Genomic DNA, 13,148 nt, shown 5'->3' with positions numbered 1-13,148 from the left:
TTGGTTTGATTGTTATGGCTGCCCTCAAATAGTTGCTGATACGTTTAGACGACCCGTAATCTTGCATGCAACAACGCCAAAAACGGACAAATACGATAATCTGTGGAGGGATGATGACGGAAACGTCATTTATACCAAGGATGCAATAACTTTTGTGCCATTTCTTGGTTTAGATTTGGAGAAAATGAATGAACCTATTGTTCTTTTTTTTATTAACAGTCATTTCTATATGATTGAGCCCATCGTTGACTCCAAAACCAAGAAAGCCATTATCCCAAAAAAATGGCCAACCATCAATTTCTCTCATCAAAAAATATTCAATGCGCACCGGGACATCTGTGTTAACGACGTATCTGAATATTATCAAAATAACTAAATCTTTTTTTTTTTTTTTACCTATCACTTATCCTTATTATACTTATTCTTATCACATTTATCCTTAAAATTATAAAAAAATAAAATAAAAAACTTAGACAAATAAACATGAGATTGAACTCAAAAGCACAGTAGGAACAGTGATGGAATTGTTTAAACTATTTAACATCATGTTTGCATCCATTATGTGTGAGAAAAAGTATGGTGCGCGAAAAAGTGTGGTGCGCCAGCAAAAAAAGTATGGTGCGCCAGCGAAAAAAAGTATGGTCTGCCAGCGCTAGAAAAAAATTCATGTGCAAAAATTATTTTTGGTCCGACCCGGAATTTATTATTTGACCGGCACAGAAAAGTATGGTGCGCGAAATTTTTTTTTCAAGCAAAAAGTATGGTGCGCGTATAATTAGCCAAAAAAAAAAAGAAAAAAAAAAAAAAAAAAAAAGACGCCCACGCCCTATTTCATGCCTCGCTATTTTGATTGCTCTCTTCTTCTTTTATTTAAACCTCTTTTTTAAGAAATTGACATGGGTAAGTTTTGCTTTTTTACTTCGAATGTTGTATCGTTCTTAATTATTAGATTTTAGACCATAACTCATCTAAACATACCTATGACCAAGCCTTTTTATATGCCATGGGAGAAACCCACAGAAACGGTCAATCAAAGAAACACGCATTGATGTTTGCTGATTTTTAAGATTTTGTACCTGTTGCAGTGACCGATGAAGATGGTAATGAGATAGACATTAATTTATCCTCAAGCCATATAGAACAGTTCCAGACCATGCTTTCAAAACCAACACCACCCACTCTAAGGCATCCAACTCAATATGTATCTCCCAAAACCACGTTTCGGACTTGTGATACTGTCAACAGCATCGATGAAATCGGAGCCTATTCCCCATATTTAGCAAACGCCAATACACTAAATTGACCAAGGATATGATCGAACTACTCAACCAAAACTGGGAAATCAAGCCAAGCCAACATTTTACTGCGACAAAAGCGCTAATCGGGTCTGTAATCATCGATACTGAAAATAATTACGGTCTCCTTATTTTGATATTCGAAGTATATGGTCGTGACCCTGACATCGATAGCCACGCTGAACAACGTAGCTCTACTGGTTCAACAAGGCAAACGACATCTGTACCGTCTGTAGGCCAGAATGATTTTGAGATTTTTACCATGCGCCAAACCGAAGGCAGCAACATTTCAATTAAACTTATACTTGGTACCCACTCTTTCAACGCCCTTAAGACTGCTATTACACGTAATGACAACTTGGTATATCAGCCGGAATGCGCCCCCAATACTGTCAATTTCGGTGTGTCTCCTTAATCCCATTTGAAGTACAAGTTGTATCTTGATTCAGAATCATAGTCTGATTCTTTAGCGCTTAAAAAAAGACTAACTTGCAGTCCATTTATAATCATTCCCGGCTCATGCAACTTCGCCAGCTCAGAACTCGTTTCCACAAAATTGACGCCTATTCTGCTTCACGATCCGCATTATTTCATGGTTACTTACAGTAACCCATGACGTTATTTATATATGGCAAGAGCACGACATCTATCCATTCCGGGGTACTATCATCAAGGTTGTTAGCTATGTTAGCTACGTCAGTTATGAAGGATGGTGAAAATGCTCGTCTAGGAAAAAACCAACGTCGAAAACTTGCTATCAGAATTTAACATGGAAATGAAGGCTAATCGTGTTATTCTATGGGTACTTGAACTTTTTGGAGACAGTGGATGACTCCCAGAATCGCTTGGGGAGTTTTTGCAAGTATTTCTATTTTAAGTAAAGGCCCAGACATTATGAAAGATGAAACAAGCAATTAAATCACTCTGACATAAGCTCTTGTTTATCAGCCTACAAACAAAGCTGGTTCCCACACTTTACTCTTTTCTTTTCCCTTAACATATTTATTCCATCGTTTATGAAAGTTACTGATAACGTACAAAGGTTAGTAAGTAATCACTCTTGTTTCTTTCAAAAGACGCTAAATCAAAAAAGAAATATTGCAAAATTGCAGCTGCGGCTAGTCTTTGCAATAGGTGGGCGAACTCCTTAGTAGGGCGCTTGAGTTTTTCTGGAAATCACGGGATGTGAATTACGGTGTTTTTACTGTGAATTACAGTGTTTTCACATTGAATAGTATTGTTACTGGACTGCTGGTCTGGACCAGAATTGATGTAAGTGGTGTATATATATATATATATATAAACATACAGAGACCTAGACATTTCCCTCTAAAACTTAGTTTTCTTAACAGGATTCTGGTATCTTTTAAGACGGCAGGCTAGTTTTATTAGACCGACACTAGTCCAACGTCTTGACGTGATTTTACAAGTTGACATGGGTAATTTTTGCTTTTTTTTTACTTCGATTGTCGTTTCGTTCTTAATTATTATATTTTAGACAATAACAAAACTCAACGTGGCTACTTCTTATTTTGGCATTGGAAGTTTATGATCATGTTCATGATATCGATAGCCACGCAAAACAACGTAGCTCCATTGGTTCCACTCCCCAATCCACATCTGTCCCGTCTTTAGGTCATAATGATTCTGTAATATGTACCATGCGCCAAATCGAAGGAAGTAATGTTTCCATCAAGCTTACACTTGGTACCCACTCTTTCAACGCCCTTGGGACTGCTAGTACACGTATTGACAACTTGGTTGATCATCCGGAATGCGGACCGTGAAAGCACTGTACCGTCTGCTGCGCAAATTTTTTTTCTCATATTACGTTAAAAAAACAAAGACGCCTATCCTCTCGCCCCGCCCTATTTAATGCCTCGCTATTTTGTCTGCTCTCTTCTGCTTTTATCCATCTTTTTTTAACAAATTGACATGGGCAAGTTTTGCTTTTTTAATCCGAAAGTTGTATCGTTCTTAATTATCATATTTTAGACCATAACAAATCACAACGCACATACGATCAAGCCTTTTTGTTTGCCATGGGCGAAACAAATCGTACAAGTAACTCAAAAAAACGGGCATTAATGTTTGCAGATTTTTACGATGTTGTTCCTGTTGCAGTAAATGATGAAGATGGTAATGAGTTAGACGTCAATTTATCCTCAAGCCATATAGAACAGTTCCAGACCATGCTTTCAAAACCAACACCACTCACTGTAAGGCGTCCAATTCAAGATGTATCTCCCAAAACCATTTTTCGAACTTGTAGTACTGTCAACAGCATCGGTAAATTCGGAGCCTATTCCCAATACTTAAGCAAGCGCCACTACACTGAATTGGCCAAGGACATGATCGAACTACTCAACCAAGACATCAAGCCAAGCCAACGGTTTATTACAGCAAGAGCACTCATCGGATCAGTCATAATTGATTCTGAAAACAATCGTGGTCTCCTTATTTTAGCTTTGGAAGTATATGGTCGTGACCCTGACATTGACAGCCACTCTGAACAACGTAGCTCTACTGGTTTAACAAGGCTAACGACATCTGTACCGTCTGTAGGCCAAAATGATTTTGAGATTTTTACCATGCGCCAAACCGAAGGCAGCAATATTTCAATTAAACTTATACTTGGTACCCACTCTTTCAACGCCCTGATTACTGCTAGTACACGCATTGACAACTTGGTTGATCATCCGGAATGCGGACCGTGAAAGCACTGTACCGTCTGCTGCGCAAAGTTTTTTTTTCTCATATTACGTAAAAAAACAAAGACGCCTGCTCCTCACCCACGCCCTATTTAATGCCTCGCTATTTTGTCTGCTCTCTTCTGCTTTTATCCATCTTTTTTTAAGAAATTGACATGGGTAAGTTTTGCTTTTTTAATCCGAAAGTTGTATCGTTCTTAATTATTATATTTTAGACCATAACAAATCACAACGCACATACGATCAAGCCTTTTTGTTTGCCATGGGCGAAACAAATCGTACAAGTAACTCAAAAAAACGGGCATTAATGTTTGCAGATTTTTACGATGTTGTTCCTGTTGCAGTAAATGATGAAGATGGTAATGAGGTAGACGTGATTTTATCCCCAAGCCACGTCGAAAAGTTCCAGAACATGCTTGCTAAACCAACCTCACTCACTGTAAGTCGTCCTGTCCAAGAAGCATCTCCTCAAACCATGTTTCCAACTCTCGATACAGTCAACAGCAATTGGTGAATTTGGAGCATATTCCGGTTACTTAACGAAACGCCATTACACTGAATTAAATAAGGAAATGATCGAAATGCTTAACCAAGACTGGGAGATCAAGCCAAGCCAACGGTTTATTACAGCAAGAGCACTCATCGGATCAGTCATAATTGATTCTGAAAACAATCGTGGTCTCCTTATTTTAGCTTTAGAAGTATATGGTCGTGACCCGGACATTGACAGCCACGCTGAACAACGCAGCTCCACTGGTTCCACTAGGCAATCGACATCCGTACCGTCTGTAGGCCAGAATGACTTTGAAATTTTCACTACGCGCCAAACCGAAGGCAGCAATATTTCAATTAAACTTATACTTGATACCCACTCGTTCAACGCCCTTGTCACTGCTAGTACACGGATCGACAACTTGGTGGATCAACCTGAATGCGGGCCAAACACTGTCAATTTCGGTGTGTCTCCTAACTCCCACTTAAAGTACAAGTTTGTATCTTGACTCGGAATCATGGTCTGACTCTCTAGCGCTTGAAAAAAAGACTAATTTGCAGTCCATCTATACTCATTCCCGGCTTATGCAACTTCGCCAGCTCAGAACTCGCTTCGATAAACTTTACACGTATTCTGCTTCCCGATCCGCATTGTTTCATGGTTATCTGCAGCAACCAATGACTGTGTTTACATATGGCAAGAATACAACATCCATCAATTCAGGGTCACTATCATCAAGGTTCTTAACTATGTTAGCTACGTCTGTTATGAGGGATGGTCAGAATGCTCATCTTGGAAAAGTCAATGTCGAAAACTTGCTTACAAAATTTAATAAGGAAACGAAGGCTAAGCGTGTCATTCAACGGGTACTGCAACTTTTTGGAGACAGTGATTCTATTTCTATCATTGAAAATACTGACCTGACGGACGATGTTAGTGATACTTGTTTGCGTTTGTTTAATAGATATGCTTCTTCCAAGTTCCCTTCGTGGCTGGCAACTGTATATAACAATCCTGCGATACGCCCAGTGTCTTACGTAACCGACAGCCAGTTCTCGCTTATCGAGTTGATGGATCTTGATACTTTGGACGCTAATTTTCTGCGGTGGTCGAAGGTGCTGCACCACGTGACTATTCTGGATGGGAAGACGAAACATGGACACCTAGAACAAAAGCCAGCAACTTGACGCATGCATTGGAATGGAAAGCAGCACCAAACACTGCTCAGAAAACTGCGTTGGTGCATAAACATGGAACCCGGTGGTCACAATTGCACTTGCTGGAGTATTTTAATCCTGTGGATTTTACAGTGATTAATCCAATGCATAATCTGTACCTCGGTACATGTAAGAGGATCATGGTCAACATGTGGATTCCGGATAAGGATATTGTACTGGCCGACCGTGAGCGCATGTTGATATATACACACTAAATATCCAGCCTATAATCTACTTGAAATTTTATAGCAAACCAGCACTGAAACATAAACCATTAACTGATCAAGATATTAATGTCTACTTCCAATCCACGCTCCCATCTGATCTTCCGGGATAACAATTTATTTCAATCCTTCCTTATAAAAAGGATCCCCTTTTCCATTCAATAAAAAGATATCTAGTTTTGGTCTCAAATAATTTAACCGTTTATTTCTTGGAATATTTCATTTTTTTATTTGAATTCTTGTATGTTATCTTTTTATTAATTTTTTTTTATGTCTACAACCGACCCTACTGTTTCCAATACCGATTGTACCCCTACTCTTGCTCCTGCTACTTCTATGATGAACCCTGCCACTGGAGGGCTTCAAGGCATTTGTGACCAAGGCGATACAATGATGAAAGACTGTACGTCTACAGCAATTGGTGCTAATGATTCCCAAAACGCTTTGTATTGCTTGTACGATTCTGGTGCTCCTGAATCACCTATCACTGCTCCTCACATGCAGGAACTTACACAACGTGCCATGCACATAAGAAATAATCAATTTGATGTTCATCAACATCCTTCCTCTCAACGTTCGCCTCCCAGGAGCCACATTGACTAAGCTCATACTCTTACGTCTCCTTTCGTCCAAGATGAGGACGTTTCATCTCCCCAATTAGTCCACAATAAGTCTAACATTACCATTAATAATGAGCCCGCTCCTCTCAACGATTCTACAAATTCTATCATTATTCCTGTCACTATTCAGGGCTATAAATGTTGGGCCTACGTCGCCTCTGGTTCCAATTTCTCCTCTCTAAAGCCTTCTTTAGCTTCCCAATTGGGCCTGACACCCTCCTTACCAAAACTCATTATACTACATACGACATCTTTGTCACAATCTAAAAGTCATACTATTTCTTTGGGCGATGCTAATAGCTCCATCGAGCGTATCGATTTTATTGATAACGTTCATCTATTCTATAATAATCTTAACATCCATCATACCTTCGAAGTTTTTAATCTGAACAGTGAAGCTGATGTTTGCATTGGCACCGACCTTATGTCTAAAATGAACATTAACATTACTGGGCTCACTACTACATGGGACGAAAATAGTTTACCTACAATCGAGGACCCTATTGACCCATTACCCAACACACCTACATACGAATATTACGGTTCTATCACAGAACGATCCACATTCTTACAATCACTGGAGATCGTATTACATTCTAATGCTTCCATCGATCCTAAATCGGTTTGTACAGTACCTAACTCGGAAGTTACACTCCATTTCCCTGAGAACACAGTCATCTTCCGTAAACAATATCCATTACCCTTAGCCTATAAGTCTAAACTAAACGAACAAATTGAGGCTTGGCTCGAGGAAGAAACTATTACTTTAGCCGACGCTAACACACCTCATAATAATCCCATTCTTTTCGCAAAGAAGCGAGACATTGCAGGTAATTACGGCTCTGAAGTCAGAATCTGTGCCGACATGCGATTCCTCAATCAGCATCTCATCGCCTCTAAATCTGATGCGTTCAGCTTACCTCGCATAGATGAGATCCATGAACAATTATCACATTGCTCCATTTTTACAGTTCTTGATTTAAAAAGCTGCTTTACTCGTTTTGCCATTGCTAAAGAATCCCAGCCATTCACAGCCTTCACCACACACACGGGACAATACGTCTTTCGAAAATGTTGTTTCGGCATAAAAACAGTACCATCATTTGTTCAGCGCATTATTTCCAATCTCTTTCGTGATTTGCCTACAGTCTTTGCCTACATTGATGATATCACAATCGGTACCCACACAACTGATCTAGTCGCACACGCCACTCTCGTCAAAGAGGTCATTACTCGACTGAATCAAGCAGGTCTAATTCTCCAATCCAAAAAATGCCATTTTCTCCTCACATCTTTAACCTTGCTGGGCTTCCGTCTCAGTTCCAAAGGTCTCCAGATCGACAGCAGTAAAATTTGTAACCTGGATCAACTTCCACCGATTACCAACAACAAAGCTCTTATGCGAGTACTTGGATTGTTTAATTTTTTTCGACGACACATTCCTAATTACGCTTCTATATCCGCTCCATTGGATAAGCTTCGTAGCATTAGTGACAAACGGATCTTTGCACAGACATGGAACTCCACTCACGACTCAGCCTACACCGCTTTAAAATATGCTATCACGCATGCTCCGGTCATTTCAGTCATGGATACATCCTTACCCCTGCGTGTCAACACGGATGCCAGTAACTATGCTATTGGTGGCTTCGTATGGCAGCTTGATCGACAGAATATTGTTCGCTTCCTCGGTTTCGCTTCACGGTCCAAAACATCTAGTGAACGTAACTACAGCGTCAATAAATCTGAATGCCTCGCCATCACCTATATGTTTCAACGCCATCACTCATGGCTACGTTTAACTCCCTTTCTCCTCTTCACGGACCATTACAGCCTCACGTTCCTTCATTCTCAATGATACTGTTCACCTCTACTTCAGAACTGGTACACCACCATCTACTCTAAGAACTTTGAAATCGTTTACATTCGAGGATCGGAAATTTTCTTGCTGACATGCTCAGTCGTCTATTCGCTTCCCCAGAAGTTGAAAGTCAGATGGACAATCACGCTGAAGCTAAACAAGCTAAGTTATTTAACAAACAACATCACACAAAACAGAGAGAAATCCACCCAATTTTCTTTTACGTCACACGACGACAACGAATCCAATCGCATTCTTGTACAACGCGCATCGGAACTAGCCGACCCTGCGGTGCCTCCGCCTGATCAACGTCGTGCTATCATCGAACGTCACCATCTCAAGGGACATTTTGGCACCAATGCTATCGAATCCGCCATACGCGACGAACATATTAACTGGGTGAACTTACGAAAAGACATTATCGAAGTTGTAGGTGATGTCTAACTTGCCTTGCCTTCAATTGGTCGAAAACCGGATACCATCCTCCTAAACAAATATTACCCACTGCACCAGGCCATCATGCGCTCTGTGATTGAGGTACACTTAATATCACATCCGACGCCAGCAATAACTTCATCGATCTCTTCACACGTTTCACAATCCTTCGTGCCTTGCCTGACAAGGAAGCATCTACCATCGTGAAAAAAAAAAGACGTCCCGCCCCCGCTATTTTTTTTTGCTCTCTTCTTCTTTAAACAACTTTTTTTTTAAAAAATTGGCATGGGTAAGTTTTGCATCTCTAGTTCGAAAGTTGTTTCGTTCTTAATTATTATGTTTTAGACCACAACCCATCTCAGCATACTTGCAACCAAGTCTTTTTACATGCCCTGGGAAAAACGAACTGAAGTGGTCAATCAAAGAAACACGCATTGACGTTTGGCGTTTTTTTAGATGTTGTACCTGTTGCAGTGACCGATGAAGAAGGAAATGAGTTAGACTTCATTTTATCCCCGAGCCATGTAGAAAAGTTCTAGGCCATGCTTTCGAAACCAACACCACTCACAGTAAGGCGTCGAGTTCAAGAGTCATCTCCCCAAACCATGTTTCGAACTTGTGATACTGTCAACAGCATCGGTGAATTTGAAGCCTATTCCCAATACTTAATCAAACGCCACTACACTGAATTGACCAAGGACATGATCGAACTGCTTAATCAAGACTGAGAGTTCAAGCCAAGCCAACGATTTATCGCAGCAAGAGCATTGATAGGATCGGTAATCATCGATACTGAAAACCATTGTGGTCTCTTAATTTTAGCTTTGGAAGTATATGGTCGTGACCCTGACATTGACAGCCACGCAGAACAACGCAGCTCCACTGGTTCCGCTCTCCAATCGACACCTGTACCGTCTGTAGGCCATAATGATTTCGAGATATGTACCATGCGCCAAACCGAAGGCAGCAATATTTCAATTAAACTTATACTTGGTACCCACTCTTTCAACGCCCTGATTACTGCTAGTACACGTATTGACAACTTGGTTGATCATCCGGAATGCGGACCGTGAAAGCACTGTACCGTCTGCTGCGCAAAGTTTTTTTTTCTCATATTACGTAAAAAAACAAAGACGCCTGCTCCTCACCCACGCCCTATTTAATGCCTCGCTATTTTGATTGCTCTCTTCTTCTTTTATCCATCTTTTTATAAGAAATTGACATGGGTAAGTTTTGCTTTTTTACTTTGAATGTTGTATCGTTCTTAATTATTAGATTTTAGACCACAACCCATCTCAACATACATACCATTAGGCCTTCTTGTATGCAATAGGAGAAACCAACAAAAACGGTCAATCAAAGAAACGCGCACTGATGTTTGCTGATTTTTAAGATTTTGTACCTGTTGCAGTAACCGATGAAGATGGTAATGAGATAGACATCAATTTATCCTCAAGCCATATAGAACAGTTCCAGACCATGCTTTCAAAACCAACACCACCCACTCTAAGGCATCCAACTCAATATGTATCTCCCAAAACCACGTTTCGGACTTGTGATACTGTCAACAGCATCGATGAAATCGGAGCCTATTTCCCATATTTAAGCAATAACGCCAATACACTAAATTGACCAAGGATATGATCGAACTACTCAACCAAAACTGGGAAATCAAGCCAAGCCAACATTTTACTGCGACAAAAGTGCTAATCGGGTCTGTAATCATCGATACTGAAAATAATTACGGTCTCCTTATTTTGATATTTGGAGTATATGGTCGTGACCCTGACATCGATAGCCACGCTGAACAACGTAGCTCTACTGGTTCAACAAGGCAAACGACATCTGTACCGTCTGTAGGCCAGAATGATTTTGAGATTTTTACCATGCGCCAAACCGAAGGCAGCAACATTTCAATTGAACTTATACTTGGTACCCACTCTTTCAACGCCCTTGTGATTGCTAGTACACGTATTGACAACTTGGTTGATCATCCGGAATGCGGACCGTGAAAGCACTGTACCGTCTGCTGCGCAAAGTTGTTTTTTCTCATATTACGTAAAAAAACAAAGACGCCTGTCCTCTCGCCCCCTCCCTATTTAATGCCTCGCTATTTTGTCTGCTCTCTTCTTCTCTTATCCATCTTTTTTTAAGAAATTGACATGGGTAAGTTTTGTTTTTTTACTTTGAATGTTGTATCGTTCTTAATCACTAGATTTTAGACCACAAGCCATCTCAACATACATACAATTAGGCCTTCTGGTAAGCAATAGGAGAAACCAACACCACTCACTGTAAGTCGTGCTGTTCAAGAGGCATCTCCTCAAACAATGTTTCCAACTCGCGATACAGTCAACAGCATTGGTGAATTTGGAGCATATTCCCGATACTTAACCAAACGCCACTGCACTGAATTGACTAAGGAAATGATCGAACTACTCAACCATGACATCAAGCCAAGCCAACGTTTCATCACAGCAAGAGCACTAATCGGATCAGTAATAATTGAGAAGTATATGGCCGTGACCCTGACATTGAAAGCCACGCAGAAAAACGCAGCTCCACTGGTTCCACTTTCCAATCGACATCTGTACCGTCTGTAGGCCAGAATGACTTTGAAATTTTCACCATGCGCCAAACCGAAGGCCGCAATATATCCATCAAGCTTATACTGGGTACCCACTCGTTCAACGCCCTTGTCACTGCTAGTACACGGATCAACAACTTGGTGGATCAACCTGAATGCGGCCCAATACTGTCAATTTCGGTGTGTCGCCTCAATCCCATTTGAAGTACAAGTTATATCTTGACTCCGAATCATGGTTCGACTCTCTGGCACTTGAAAAAAAGACTAATTTGCAGTCTATTTACACGCATTCCCGGCTCATGTAACTTCGCCAGCTAAGAACTCGCTTCCATAAACTTGACACGTATTCTGCTTCGCGATCCGCATTATTTCATGGTTACTTACAGTAACCCATGACTGTATTTATATATGGCAAGAGCACGACATCTATCCATTCCGGGGTACTATCATCAAGGTTGTTAGCTATGTTAGCTACGTCAGTTATGAAGGATGGTGAAAATACTCGTCTAGGAAAAACCAACGTCGAAAACTTGCTATCAGAATTTAACATGGAAATGAATGCTAATCGTGTTATTCTATGGGTACTTGAACTTTTTGGAGACAGTGGATGACTCCCAGAATCGCTTGGGGAGTTTTTGCAAGTATTTCTATTTTAAGTAAAGGCCCAGACATTATGAAAGATGAAACAAGCAATTAAATCACTCTGACATAAGCTCTTGTTTATCAGCCTACAAACAAAGCCGGTTCCCACACTTTATTCTTTTCTTTTTTTTCCACTTAACACATGTATTCCACCGTTTATAAAAGTTATTGATAACGTACAAAGGTAAGTAAGTAATCACTCTTGTTTCTTTCAAAAGACGCTAAATCAAAAAAGAAATATTGAAAAATTGCAGCTGCGGCTAGTCTTTGCCATAGGTGGGCGAACTCCTTAGTAGGGCGCTTGAGTTTTTCTGGAACTCACGGGATGTGAATTACGGTGTTTTTACTGTGAATTACAGTGTTTTCACATTGAATAGTATTGTTACTGGACTGCTGTTCTGGACCAGAATTGATGTAAGTGGTGTGTATATATATATATAAACATACAGAGACCTAGACATTTCCCTCTAAAACTTAGTTTTCTTAACAGGATTCTGGTATTTTTTAAGACGGCAGGCTAGTTTTATTAGACCGACACTAGTCCAACGTCTTGACGTGATTTTTATAAGTTGACATGGGTAATTTTTGCTTTTTTTTTACTTCGATTGTCGTTTCGTTCTTAATTATTATATTTTAGACAATAACAAAACTCAACGTGGCTACCTCTTATTTTGGCATTGGAAGTTTATGATCATGTTCATGATATCGATAGCCACGCAAAACAACGTAGCTCCATTGGTTCCACTCCCCAATCCACATCTGTCCCGTCTTTAGGTCATAATGATTCTGTAATATGTTCCATGCGCCAAATCGAAGGAAGTAATGTTTCCATCAAGCTTACACTTGGTACCCACTCTTTCAACGCCCTTGGGGCTGCTAATACACGTATTGACAACTTGGTTGATCATCCGGAATGCGGACCGTGAAAGCACTGTACCGTCTGCTGCGCAAAGTTTTTTTTTCTCATATTACGTAAAAAAACAAAGACGCCTGTCCTCTCGCCCCCTCCCTATTTAATGCCTCGCTATTTTGTCTGCTCTCTTCTTCTCTTATCCATCTTTTT

The 13,148-nt window shown here is 40.3% G+C and overlaps 5 protein-coding genes across 5 annotated transcripts; all 5 read left to right on the top strand.

Moving 5' to 3' along the window:
- Positions 1-1,153: 1,153 nt before the first annotated feature.
- Positions 1,154-6,131, top strand: EV154DRAFT_599823 (uncharacterized protein; the record flags this gene model as incomplete). The annotated part of the gene is made up of 10 exons (XM_051607135.1): positions 1,154-1,218; positions 1,281-1,642; positions 2,841-3,041; positions 3,291-3,965; positions 4,154-4,165; positions 4,222-4,445; positions 4,504-4,998; positions 5,060-5,450; positions 5,615-5,912; positions 5,966-6,131. The coding sequence occupies 10 exons, from the start codon at positions 1,154-1,156 to the stop codon at positions 6,051-6,053; spliced, it is 2,811 nt and encodes a 936-aa protein (XP_051461153.1). The 3' UTR covers positions 6,054-6,131.
- A 2,887-nt stretch (positions 6,132-9,018) lies between these two features.
- On the top strand, positions 9,019-9,929 carry EV154DRAFT_599822 (uncharacterized protein; the record flags this gene model as incomplete). The annotated part of the gene is made up of 3 exons (XM_051607134.1): positions 9,019-9,145; positions 9,202-9,495; positions 9,616-9,929. Exons 2-3 carry the CDS (start codon positions 9,399-9,401, stop codon positions 9,927-9,929), a joined length of 411 nt encoding a protein of 136 aa, XP_051461152.1. The 5' UTR covers positions 9,019-9,145; positions 9,202-9,398.
- Positions 9,930-9,978: 49 nt separating this feature from the next.
- Positions 9,979-10,904, top strand: EV154DRAFT_548881 (uncharacterized protein). The gene is made up of 3 exons (XM_051604833.1): positions 9,979-10,082; positions 10,250-10,383; positions 10,494-10,904. Exons 1-3 carry the CDS (start codon positions 10,079-10,081, stop codon positions 10,866-10,868), a joined length of 513 nt encoding a protein of 170 aa, XP_051461151.1. The 5' UTR covers positions 9,979-10,078; the 3' UTR covers positions 10,869-10,904.
- A 282-nt stretch (positions 10,905-11,186) lies between these two features.
- On the top strand, positions 11,187-11,647 carry EV154DRAFT_478127 (uncharacterized protein; the record flags this gene model as incomplete). Its single annotated transcript, XM_051598162.1, has 2 exons — positions 11,187-11,368; positions 11,398-11,647. The coding sequence occupies 2 exons, from the start codon at positions 11,187-11,189 to the stop codon at positions 11,645-11,647; spliced, it is 432 nt and encodes a 143-aa protein (XP_051461150.1).
- Positions 11,648-11,907: 260 nt separating this feature from the next.
- EV154DRAFT_478126 (uncharacterized protein) lies at positions 11,908-13,011 on the top strand (the record flags this gene model as incomplete). Its single annotated transcript, XM_051598161.1, has 3 exons — positions 11,908-12,024; positions 12,362-12,506; positions 12,770-13,011. 3 exons carry the CDS (start codon positions 11,908-11,910, stop codon positions 13,009-13,011), a joined length of 504 nt encoding a protein of 167 aa, XP_051461149.1.
- Between the last annotated feature and the right edge of the window lie 137 nt (positions 13,012-13,148).

Source organism: Mucor mucedo, assembly GCF_025094135.1.
Source record: "Mucor mucedo strain NRRL 3635 chromosome Unknown EV154scaffold_15, whole genome shotgun sequence".
Taxonomy (NCBI): Eukaryota; Fungi; Mucoromycota; class Mucoromycetes; order Mucorales; family Mucoraceae; genus Mucor; species Mucor mucedo.
Note: the sequence above shows the minus strand (reverse complement) of the source record. Positions and strands in the feature narration are given on the sequence as shown.